Here is a 12,350-nt window from a genome sequence, read left to right as displayed (position 1 = left end):
CTCTCTGTCCAGGTATGACTTCAGGGCTTCTGTTTCATTCAGCAGCGTCACACAGCACTTTCCTCTGAAGCCCAGAAAGGATGCAAGAAAAGTAGTGTAAGGAAACAAGGGGGGAAATTACAGGGAAAAGGAAGAAAACGGAGCAAGTTAGAAAAAAATGTTTAAACAGAATATCTGCCAAGATTTGAGACACATAAAAGCTGTTCCTCTGACCTGAACGCCTCTTCATGAGAAACTAAAACAAAAAGATATGAGCTGGATCATCCAATTATTTGATAAATAATGGCTCTGAGTGCCGACACTGACAGCATTCGTCTACTTCCTCTAACCGCTACTGTCTGAATTCAGATTTTTACCAGCTAATTTGTCGTATCTCTGTAACCTGAGGCAAATGTGATTTGGCAGAATAACAAAGTGAGACACCTTGTGAAACATTTCTGCTCACTGGTGTTAAGTTAGAAAACTCAATCAGGCTTGAATTCTCAATAAACAAACTGCTTATCGGAGTATTTTTATTCAAGCAGATGTCAGTTTGCTCTTTCAGCTACTCTTCAGAAATGTCAAGTAGTAATGGGGTAATGATTAGGTGAGTTTGCTCGGAGCTTACCGATGAGCGAAGATGGCTCTAAATGTAGAAACGGCTTTTCATTGACATTTAGCACTCAGTTTGCACACTGCGTACTGCTGGTTTATTCATCCCTTTAGACTTTACTATCTGACATGTTAGCAGTTTTAAAGCCATATACACTAAAGTACTAAATGGGTCATTTTAGTCATTAAAACACATTAAATCAGTTTGTATGTTTAACAGTGAAGGTCAAAACCTCATAAACAGCAATGGAAAAGAAATTGGCATTTTAAGGAGCAAAACAGTTTGATAAAATCTTTAACATTTTGATGACCGCAGGTCATGAAATGCTAATAAAGTGCTAACATTTGCTGCTAGTGAAACTTTTCCGGTACGACAAATGCCTCCAGTTAAGTCACAGTTATCCTTAAGATTTTTTTTAAATCAGGACTAATATTTCTATATTACTTATTTGCACTGACTAATTTATTTTCTTTAAATCATTTTGTAATAGCAAGAAAGTCCAGTTTTACTACACTAATTCCAGATAAAACCAAGCTGAAATGATTAAAAGGCATATATACTTATATAGTTGCAGAATGTACTTTAACATAGTACGAGTTACCACTTTTCTAACCACAATAATTCCTATTAAAACTAAAACATTGATTGGTTTTTTGTTTTAAGTATCCAAGGAACGATTGAGAATGTATTGCCTCAGTTTAGTCATCAAAAGTAGGTCGACTACAAGCATGAGCTGATATTTTCCCCAGCAGATTTTGTATTTAGAGATACTGCATGTTTACATTTCATATTTAAAAAAGAACAGCAAAAGAAATATATCCACTTTATTAGGAATGATGTCTTTGTTTTGCCAAGTTTTTTACCTGATGTGTGTGGCTGGTAAGGACTCCAGCTGGCGGGACAGGAACAGCTCTCTGTGTCTGAGCTGGTGTTTCTGTTTCTCAGGGAGATCTGCCATCTCTGGATTCTCCATCTCCTCCTCCAACTCCCCTAGGTGGTGAAAGGGGTAAAAGGTCAAACATATGCACATCAGATGAGCCGAAACAACGGCATCCACAGGGAAAACAGTGTGAATGCAAATGTCTCTGCTGCTGTAGCTACAAACAGCTAGATCTCAGGTGCACAACAAGCGGACATAAAACACAAGGGTGAACGCTTGATGAGCCGGAACAATGAAGTCCCCAGAGGTAGGGAGAGTTGTGTTCACACTATACAGAGGTATTTAATACGAACCTCATAGATTTCATCTACAAAAACAAAGAGGGTGTTCTAAAATCTCAATTTTCTACCCTTCAATTATGAAGAACAGCCTGGGTATTACAGTGTGCAGGCTGAAGACTCTCCATTATTTTTAAAGAAATAAATACAGTATTAACTTTTCCCTCATCTTTTTTCCTTGTGGTACAGGAAGTTTACTGAAAGCACCTTTTATATATCTTATAAAATGAATCTTACCTGCGAGAGTAAGTTTTGAAAAAATCTGTCAATTATTTGTAAGTGTTAAAATGTGCAAAGGAGATGCACATGCAACTGATGTGATGTTGGCAGAAATCTGGCAAGCAGTGAAACCAAGATTGCTTTAAATGTGATTACACTTTAAAGATTTTTTTAAAACTGGGTTAGTGAGGAAATCAGAAATGAATTCCAACAATAAATCTGATAAAGTCTCCAAACAAGTCTCCATTAAAACAAAATTTAATTGAGTGGATTTGTTTTACAGAGGCTGGGTGTCATATAATGAAGAATAAAAAAAATGTGGGTTAAGGAGGGAAAGGACACAATTCCAACAAAATAATTTATGAAATCCTTGCTAACAATATTTTTCAGACCAAATACACTTTGAATCTAATCACAACTAATAATAAAAGCATCTGTTTTTTTTTTCCTCCTCCCCAGACTTAGTAAATCTCCAGCTTCAGCACAAAGGACATTAAACACCTGCTTTATGTGTTAACTAGCAAATTGTCCTGAATGTGTCAAACTAGTCCAGGTTTTCCTTTAGTTTTCCATTTGGTGGCAAACTTTCTCAAGTCAGAGATTTAAATGAAAATCGAGATTATAGAGAACTACCAGGCAAAAGTAGTCATGAGGAGGGGGTCGAGCAATAATGGATAGATCAACTTTACCAGTGATATCAGAATATTTGAGTTAGTAATATGTCTGAGTCACTCTTTATGAACGGATTTATCTGCTGGTGGTGGGAAGAATCACCACAACAAACTCCTTTCCTCACCTGTGGATTATGAATATAATAGAAGTGAATATGAGAGACGCAGAGGGGGCATAGAAATGAAGGGATGATCAGGTTGGATAATAAAGCTCGACATGACTGATAGATTGGTCATGCTTTACAGTTGCATTGCTAAAGCAGCTGAAGTTACTCCCTGTCTGTTTATGTTAGCAATAACATTGCTGTGGTTATCCCAACCTAGCATAGCATTAGCTAACAGATTAAAAGCCAGTGAGTAACTGCAGTAATAACGTAAGTGTACAAAACAGGAGAGGAGGGAAAAAGTTAAAAAGATTAATATTACTGTCTGTCTTTAGCAACTGTCATGATGTCCTTTTAGTTTTACTTTGTCAGAAAATGCTAAAACCTGACTGTAGCAGCAACTCACTATGTTGTTGTGGAGTAACATGAGTGCCAGACTATTTCTGACCATTATATGTTTAAAAGGACATGTTTTGTCATCTGAGAAAAGCATCTCTGGTTTTATTTTGGTTCATATGAGTCATGACTTCATGACCAAGAAAATAGAAAATGTGATTTAATGTTAAAGGGCATCAGAGGGCTGAAAAAATATCGTTTTGCCAGTAACTTCATTCATTAAATTGCTTATATACAGCATACACTTATGGCCTGAATCTAAAGATAAATTCATCAGCATATCTGGTAGCTAGATTAATGCAGGGTGCAACTTTAAAATAAAACAAATTAAATAAAGGTTATTTAATTCATACATATATATTTTTTTAATTAATCAGCCGATTAATCAGTTGTTGGAATATTTTTCCAGAGAAATATTGGAAACGGCATCAGCCTCAAAAAATCCATATCCGTCAGGCTCTAGATAAAAGAAGAATAGAAGGACAGATAAGATAAAATACACAAGTTGAGGGAAAGTGACAAGAGTGATAAAAGACTAAAAGGGAGCATAAAACAATGGGGAATAAAGACATTGAGAAGGACAGAGGGAAGAAGGAAAGGGAGCGATAGAGAAATCAGCAGGGCGAGAGACAGGCAGGACAAGAGGGAGAAAGACGGCCTGAGGAGAAGTGAAACGAAGAGTGAGAGAGCAGTCAGTACGTGCTCCAATTCATTTGGAGTTTCATTAGAGGAAGCGAGACAGAAAGTGGGAGACGAGGAGCAGAACAAAAGCAATCAAGGGATTTTCAGGAGAAGAGATGTGTGGCCAAAATCAATAAGTACTCCTTCGCTCCCTCACTCTGCCCAGCACTCAGCACCCAGCAGACACACCATCAATGCCCAGGCAGAGCAATACACACAAACACACACAGCATGGGCCTCACGCCGTCCTCTTCTATATGACAGCAGTAAGTCAAGAACAAAGACCCACACAAAACAAATAAACAAGGAGAAGCATTCATGACTAAAAATGACATTGAACGTGTATATAAATAAATATGTATATTGAGATAAATAAAAGGAAAGTATAAGGTGAGTCAGTAATATACACATATGAGTCATCTACACAGCATATTTACAGCTGTTAAACACTGAATTGGCCTAAAATCCCTCACAAAATCTACTCAACTTTTGCTTCGCTCTTGACCAATCCACACTAACCCCCTCCTCACATACCTGCAACCTTGGAGTCATCTTCGACGGCCACCTTTTGTTAAAACATTGCAGCATCTCCAGAACTGCCTTCTTCCACCTCAGAAAAATAGCTTGCCTCTGTCCCTCACCCTCCTCCTATGCTGCTGAAACTCTGATCCATGCCCTCATCACTTCCAGACTGAATTATTCCAACAGCTTCCTCTATGGTTCACCTTCCAAACTCCTTAATAAACGTATATAGAGTATATCCAGAACTCACCCACATCACCTCTGTCTTAAAGAACCTTAACTGGCTTTCCATCCCTCAACACATCCATTTTAAGTTCTCCTCATTTTCAAAGCCCTTCATAACCTTACTGACCTCATCTATCCCTACACTCCATCCCCACTGCCTCCAGTCCTCCGTTCTTCTGTCAGGACCAAGTACAGAACCCGGACAAACAAAGCCTTCTCCATCGCAGCCCCCTCTCTCTGGAACTCTCTGCCACCTCCAATCAGACACTGCACAGTGCTTTTATTTTTTAAAAACTTGTCATTTACTTAATCTTAACTTTTTGCTTTTACTACCGGATTTATTTAGAGCGTCTGAGTATTATGTCAAGTGCTCTAGAAATTAAATGTATTTAATGTGAATGTGTATTCCACACCAGAGTCTGGTATGGAAGAACCATTCTCATAATTGCGCCCACAGTTCTCTACAGTGATAGATTTATTTGTAGTGGTGGGTTACATCACTACAAGTTACTGACATTCCCTAAATGCCACACACATCATTAATTGCTATTGGGAAAGTATAAGAGAAAACATTTCTTTGTCCAAAACATGACAACTACTCATCTATACGACTTCAAACTCTGCTCTGAACTTCAGCTATACACAATCCAAGTTTGACGATTACCAATGCACATTTATAAAAAATAAATAAATAAAAGGCAAAGAACATGCACACATTAACAAGATGACATAATGGTAAATATTAATACACTAACAGCTAACCCAGACTGCCACCATTAGAGAAAATGCGAATTTCTTGAATAACTATATAGCCATAATAACTATTATAGCAATTGTAGGAAGTTTTTCCTTCTTGTTAACAGGGATTTTACTCTTCTCCACTGTCAACCGCCGCCCTGAGCATGCCCAGGATGACGGGCTGAACTAAGTCAAGATTAAATGCATTTTGAATCATAGTTTGATTTTGTGCTACAGAAATTATGTAAACATGACTTATGATTAGAGTCTCTCAGGTGAGAGCCATTGAAAGAGATTAGTTCTATGTGAACAAATCTATGAATTCACGCTTGCACACAAGCACGCTAGCAGGATTACGTTGTGGTCCATCAGCAGGATGACTCTTACAGTTGGCCCCTGACTGTGACTCCCAGAGTAGCAACTCAACTCCCCAACCTCAGTCCTCCTCCTTTTCTCCCATGAGTCAATCTCTTGGAAATGCACCCACACCATACTCTCTACAAATTGCTTCTCCATCTCACCTGTCCCAGCCAATTATCAATTATTGATGAATGGGTCACCTTACGGGGTTTAGAGACAGAGAGGGGAGGTAAGAGAGAGGGAAGGGCAGGACTGAGGGTGAGCAGAGGTGGTGATGAGAGCACAGTGGACCGCTACTGCCTTAACAAACTGACTACACCTCTAAAAGTGTGTTAATGTAGCTGCAGACTGTTATATAAAAATTCACTTCTATTTATTGTTAGTTAGAAAGAAAATTAAAGTTTACTTATGACTCCAATTAAATATGTGAATAGAAAAATCAATGGCGTGATGTGATGTGTAATCTGTGTTACAGTGAAGTGTTGCAATTTTCTGGACTATTTACAAATAGCTTTTCCTTCCTATAGGCGACTGACTTTTTCCATCCCTGCAAAAATCAAAACTGCCTGTAATCATACCAAACTGCTGCCAAATAATCAATACAGAGATAAAGCTGTGCAAGTCTACCTCCATGTATTAAATAAATCTTTATATTTGGAGGTTCAACTCTCCAGACAGACATGTTTGCCAAGTCAAGAATGAGTCTTAGTTTTTCTGAGGTTTTGAATGTCCTTCCACATCACTCAAGAGCACTGTGAACTTTTGTTTTTCTCCCCATTGGCAGCACATTCCAGACAAGACTTCGAAACAAGAAGAGTATAGTCAGAAAATAAGACAAGGTAGTACTGAAGTGCTGGACATTTTTTTGTGCTGTTGGAATAAGGGATGCAATGGGACTTCAACTCTTGTCTGCAATCACTACAAAACTTTCTTGTGGGTGTGTCCTTGAGTTGGAGCCAAAGGGTCCGGTTGTATAATGTTAACATGCAGACATTTGATCCCAAATCAAACAAACAAAAAAAAAAAAAAGAATTAACTGAAAGCCAGAATGAAAGATTGAATGAAAGATCATTACTTTGAGATTCATTTCAGACAGTGTGGTTTAATGGATTGTTTACACTAAAAGAAAATTTACCTGAAATAAGAGTGACTGAGAGCCATGATACCAAATAGCCAAATACCCAAAGAGTGAGTCATTATCCACAGCTACTGCATTTAATATAATTTTTCTTGAGAAAAAAGGGAATTTGTGTAAAACAAATCCTAGTCTATTCCATCAGTTTTGAATGAAAGATGTGAGAAGCTAATGTTAGAGCTCAGCTGAGGCAAACATCGCTGTGGTTCACATTGAGTCACATTGTCACAAGCTCTGTGTCATGAGTAGGTGCATATTTCTCACTGTGCTTAAAATTAAATGGTTTAGTAGGAAGAAAAAAGCTCCAACACAAACCTAACAATGTCAGGGAGTTTTTTTTTTTGGAGCAACCAGGTCATGGTTACTTGACAAAGCTGCTGTTGTTGAATTCTTCAAATGTATGTTTTGCTTTAAGCATCACAAGCTGAGTGTAATTCTGTCTCATTACACTCAAGACAGACCAGACATCTACAACACCACCACCTCAGAGAAACATTGTTCAAGGTTGGTTATATTTAAAAATGACAAAAAAAAAAAAAAAAAGAAAAAAAATCTATACATCAACTACCAGATGTTTGGGATTATTTTTATTCATAGCTTCTGGACTAAGACAGATTTACTCTTGTTGATTATTTTTGCACCAAGTCAAATCAAACTTTTTTTACAAAACGCTTTTCATGCTGAAGGCAACACAGAACTAGAACTAAACCCCTCCCCAGACCCCCGGCAGGCTGTAATAAAATATGTTCCTGGTGTAATATGTTCATGTTCACTACCATAACAAAATATTCAATTTAAGTTAAATCTGCATCTGCCTTTTCTTCAGTCTATTATGCATGCAGATCACATTGCTACACTCTCCTCAGCAAATAAAAATGCATGATTAGATTGCTTGACATCAACTGGACTCATGCCCTTCCATTATCGGGATAATGTGAAGTTTGAATTTGTTTATTAACAGTTTGAGATACAACATGTACAAGATAACATGGCGTAAGATGACAGCTTTTCTCTGATCACCCCCTTGCTTCTGCTTTGCCCATCTGAATTTATCCCAACATTTAAAAAAATGGATGGCCTTTGAACATTTTGTGACAATTTGGAAATTTCTAATCTTCCTTTTTTTCAGCTTAAGTATAAAAAAGCTAAAGTGTTTCAAAAGTGTCAACATCAGCACTTCTCTGACAGCCTGGTGGGAATTTCTCAAAAAAAAAAAAAACTCCTCAATAATACCATGTAAACTCACACCCATCTGGAACAATCCTGATGTTCTACTAAACAAAAATATGCTAAATTTTAACCAATGGATTAACAAAGGAATTAAATACCTTCAACATATTATCTATAACAGAAACTTTGATCTTTTAATACACTCATCACAATATGGGATTAATAGCAACAGATTCTTAGAATATCAACAACTCAGAACCATAATACACACAAAATTCCCCCTTCACCAAACAGACTGACCTCTGTACCCCAAAATTACTTTAAAAAAATATACAGATTAATGTTAAAAATAGATGATTCAAATTCCCTACCTACTTCAAAATGGGAGATAGATTTATCAATCAATCCAAATCTACCATTTGGCTACAAATGTGTCTTAATGCCTTCAATATAACAGACAGCCCAAATTTACAACTCATACAATACAAAGTCCTCCATAGAACGCATTACACAGGACAAAGGATGTTCAAGATGGGCTTTAATCACTCAGATATCTGCACACAGTGCACAGGTAACACAGCAGATGATTACCTACACGCTTTATGGCTTCGTGCACCTGTCCAAAAGTTCTGGAATAAGGTTTGTGATTATTTATCAACATGGGTTAGATGTAACATTCCTGCATGTCTTAAACTTTGTTTACTGGGTGACTTAAGTTACATCAATATAGACACTAACAAAGCACACGTGGTCCTCACAGCCTTATGTATAGCAAAGAAAATTATTTTAGCGAACTGGAAGTCTCAAAACAATCTAAATATTAACCAGTACAGAAATCTCCTGTTGGATCACATCAGTCTAGAGACTGCATCGGCATCCATTAAACACAATCAGTTAACTCTCAGTCTCCCTGGACCCTGCTGATCAGTCACATCACGTAGTGGGAAGGGGTGCTGAGGCCTGGTCGTTCCGTGGGGGTCGGGGGTGGGGCTGGCTGGGGGGCCTTGGGGGTCCATCGGCATTGGTTGTTTCTCTGGGTCAGTGGTCCGGAGGGTCATTAGGTGGGAGACTGTGTGTCTGACCGGAGCCAGGGCACCAAGGGCTACCTCCCTCCGGCTTGGGAGACCCTGCCTGGGCCTCGGGGGGGCTTGGTCGCCCTGGGCATGCCATCGGGGTCGGGTTAATCCGATGCCGGGCAGGTACCTATGGGATTATGATGTGTCTGTAGGGACGAAGGGAGGGGGTAGGGGGAAGGGGGGCGGCGGGGGTCCTGGTGGGCAGTGGGGGGGGATTAGGGCTCAAATCCAATTAGCTTTTTTTTTTATCAATAAGGTGTATTTTTGGCAATGTTTCTCAAAGCTTTCTGCAATACTAAATAATTACTGGAATCACATCTGATCATTCACAACAGGTGAGGTGAAAAAATATTGATTATTGCATAAAAGAGAATGTTCTGCAGGGAACAAGTGGTCCTGGACACTCAGCTACACTGCTGCAGATCAAACCTCAACCCAAACAGCAAAACATCTCAGGATTGGCCTGAAAAAAATATGAAAAAAATGCTAATGCCTTTGAGCCAACTTTCAATGACTTCCTGCTCCCAGTCAAATAAGGTGTCCAGAACATCCCTGATCCATAGAGGCCTAATCCTGCAACCTAAAGGACCAAAATGATCTACTACCAACTGAGTTTGAATAATTTGACCACATATCCCAGCTGTAATGTTGGGTAAGTTATTTTTTGGTCAGGTAAATGTTTAAATTGATTTCTTGCATGAATTATAAAACAGTGCATTTCCATAACACGTTCTTTCAGACTACTAACTGCGCCACCATTTAAATAGCATACCAAATGGATGCCATTGCCAGCCTTAATCATGCTGCTGCAGTGTCTGCTGCCATGTGTGATTTCCTGTCATAACTTAATTTCTCAGTCTAGATCTTGAGTGGCTGTTTAAATTTTAACATTTTTGTGTGTGTTTTCAAGCAACAAATGCAACACATAATTTTGATGTAAAGTTACCATCTCCTTTTGGCAAAGAGACCTTTTCTATACATTTACTACAACAAAACAAAGTTAAATGTCAACAACTATGTTGAGGAAAGACTACGATAATTCCTTAACTCATTACTGCCGATATGGCTGCTGTGCAGCATGAGATTCAGTGAGACAAATTCAGCCATTCAGTGACTGATTTGGTCACATGCAGCATATAGCACATGCATGTCAAATAAAGAGTAGCTGTATAAATGCTAAAGTAGGCTGTTTCCAGATTGAGACTCGTGTTCTGTGAATGTCTTTATTACATTCTGCAGAAGTTGAATGAAAGTGAAAACGGTTAATAGGTTTATGGCCCTGAGAATCCTGTAGCTATAACTGGATCGTCCCCATAACTCTTTTAACTGCTGCTAATTCTGTATATCATTTCACTAAGAACATCTTTTGTTGGGAGGAAGAATCCACATCTCAAAAGAAGGAAAAGATTTGAGTCATGGCAAATTCAAGTGTGTGAGAGGAGGGGCCAGAGAAATGTAAAATGCCAAGTCTGCCACAGAGGTTGACCACTCAGAAACCTGCTTCACTCCCAGGGGAGGGACTAGTACTGGAGCTGGAGGCCTCTTTAAGGGAGTGCTCCGAACCTCTGCAAGCAAAATATTTGATCAATGACTCACAGCAGACACACATGAAGAGACGCTGGTTTATGTGCGCACACACCACAACCATTCCCCACTGATCTGTAACCAAAGTGAATAAAATGTGCCCCTCCAGCAAGTGCTTTGACAGTGCCTAGAGCTAACAACTCATTATGTATATAAGTGCACACACTCACATAAGCATACATATGGTCAGAGAAAATGAGCCTGCAGCTAAAGAAATGCTGGCAAGATTTTACCCACACCCATGTGGTGCAGAGAAATTCTTGACATTAATTTCTACTCCAACCTATATAATACAAATGTCTGAACACCAGTTCACCGAACTGTCCCTGGCGCAGCTTAGTAAAAGCCAAGATATATATAGATATAGAAAGAATTCATACAAATATCACTCCACACCAGGATACAACATCTTCCATCACATCATGTGCGAGTAGTTAAAAATATTCTATACATTTATTTTTCATCAGCAATACAACTGTGATTACTAATTAGACGTTCACATTTCCTCACCAAGCATACGGAAGATGCATATAAAAAAAAGAATAAATTTCTTCATCTATTCATTCAAAGGACCTTTGTCAAAAGTCTGCACCCTGAAAATGAAAACAGCAAAAAGAAAACCTGCATAAATTGCTCTGTTAATGAAGTAGCAGAGCCTGAATGCATTGCACATTGTCTTAAAGGGACAAACACACATGTGCATACACACATCGACTAACTTGCTGATGCTGTGTGGTCCAACAGAAGAAACAATCCTGTTCTGTCATGGATGCGCCCGAAGGTCTCTGCGGACTCTGTGGTTTAGAGTCATACTTATATCTGCGCTCATTCGAACGGGTCACTTGGTAGTTTCTCAGGCTTATGCAGGCATATTTACACTTTCACACCCCAAGAGCCAACATTTAGTCTGCCACACCCAGTCAAATTCTAGCAGTTAGTGTGCTAAACTATGCTTAAGGATGGCAGTGTTTCTGCTGTCTGTAAGACAGCACCACTAGAGGGAATGCTGCCCTTAAATAAATACTATGCTCAAACTAAAAAAGTTTTTATTGGTGGGTTTGAGATGCACCTTTATTTTGTGAGTGGCTTTACAATGTAAAGTTGAAATAAATGGTGTTTTTCTTTGTTTTATTCAGGCACTCTGGAGCACTTCTCTGAAGGCAGCGTTTCCAATGGACCACCTGGGAGGAGACCCAACAGCCTGAACAGCTCTGGACTTTAACTGTGATTCAGTCTTTAAAGGTCCCATATTATGCAAAATTCACTTTTTAATGGTTTTGGAACAGTCATACTGGTCCCCCCGCATGTGTAGGAGACCCGTAAGTGTGAAACTCTTTCAGGCGCTCTCTCTCCCCCCTGCTCCACCTCTAGGGAAGTAAGCGCTGAATTGAGCGAGTTTGAAAGCCTGTACGTTAAGACGTCATAAGGGACAATAACCACTCCCCACAGAGCGATGGACCCGCTTACCGGCTCTCAAAGCCCGCCCTCTAAAAATCACCTAGCGCCCAGTGTTTTTCCTTTTCGGCAACCCTCGTTAGCGGACATGGCTAAGCGACAGAAGCACTGTTCTGTTTGTGGCTGCATAAATGAACACGAAAACGTTTTTTTACTTCCATCCACTGAACCCACGAGGACTGAGTGGATTAATTTTATTTTTGG

General features: G+C 39.1%; 1 protein-coding gene across 1 annotated transcript in view; it reads right to left on the bottom strand.

Annotated features, from left to right (window-relative positions):
• Nucleotides 1-12,350, bottom strand: part of mta1 (metastasis associated 1) — a 44,876-nt gene that overhangs the window by 20,092 nt on the left and 12,434 nt on the right. Inside the window, exons 5-6 of the mRNA XM_041971668.1 lie at nt 1,456-1,582; nt 1-64 (exon numbers count right to left, since the gene is read on the bottom strand). Of these exons, the coding sequence (XP_041827602.1) occupies nt 1-64; nt 1,456-1,582 (191 nt within the window). The remainder of the gene's footprint in view (nt 65-1,455; nt 1,583-12,350) is intronic.

The sequence above is a fragment of the Melanotaenia boesemani genome, chromosome 20, assembly GCF_017639745.1.
Source record: "Melanotaenia boesemani isolate fMelBoe1 chromosome 20, fMelBoe1.pri, whole genome shotgun sequence".
Taxonomy (NCBI): Eukaryota; Metazoa; Chordata; class Actinopteri; order Atheriniformes; family Melanotaeniidae; genus Melanotaenia; species Melanotaenia boesemani.
This window is presented reverse-complemented; position numbering and strand designations above follow the sequence as displayed.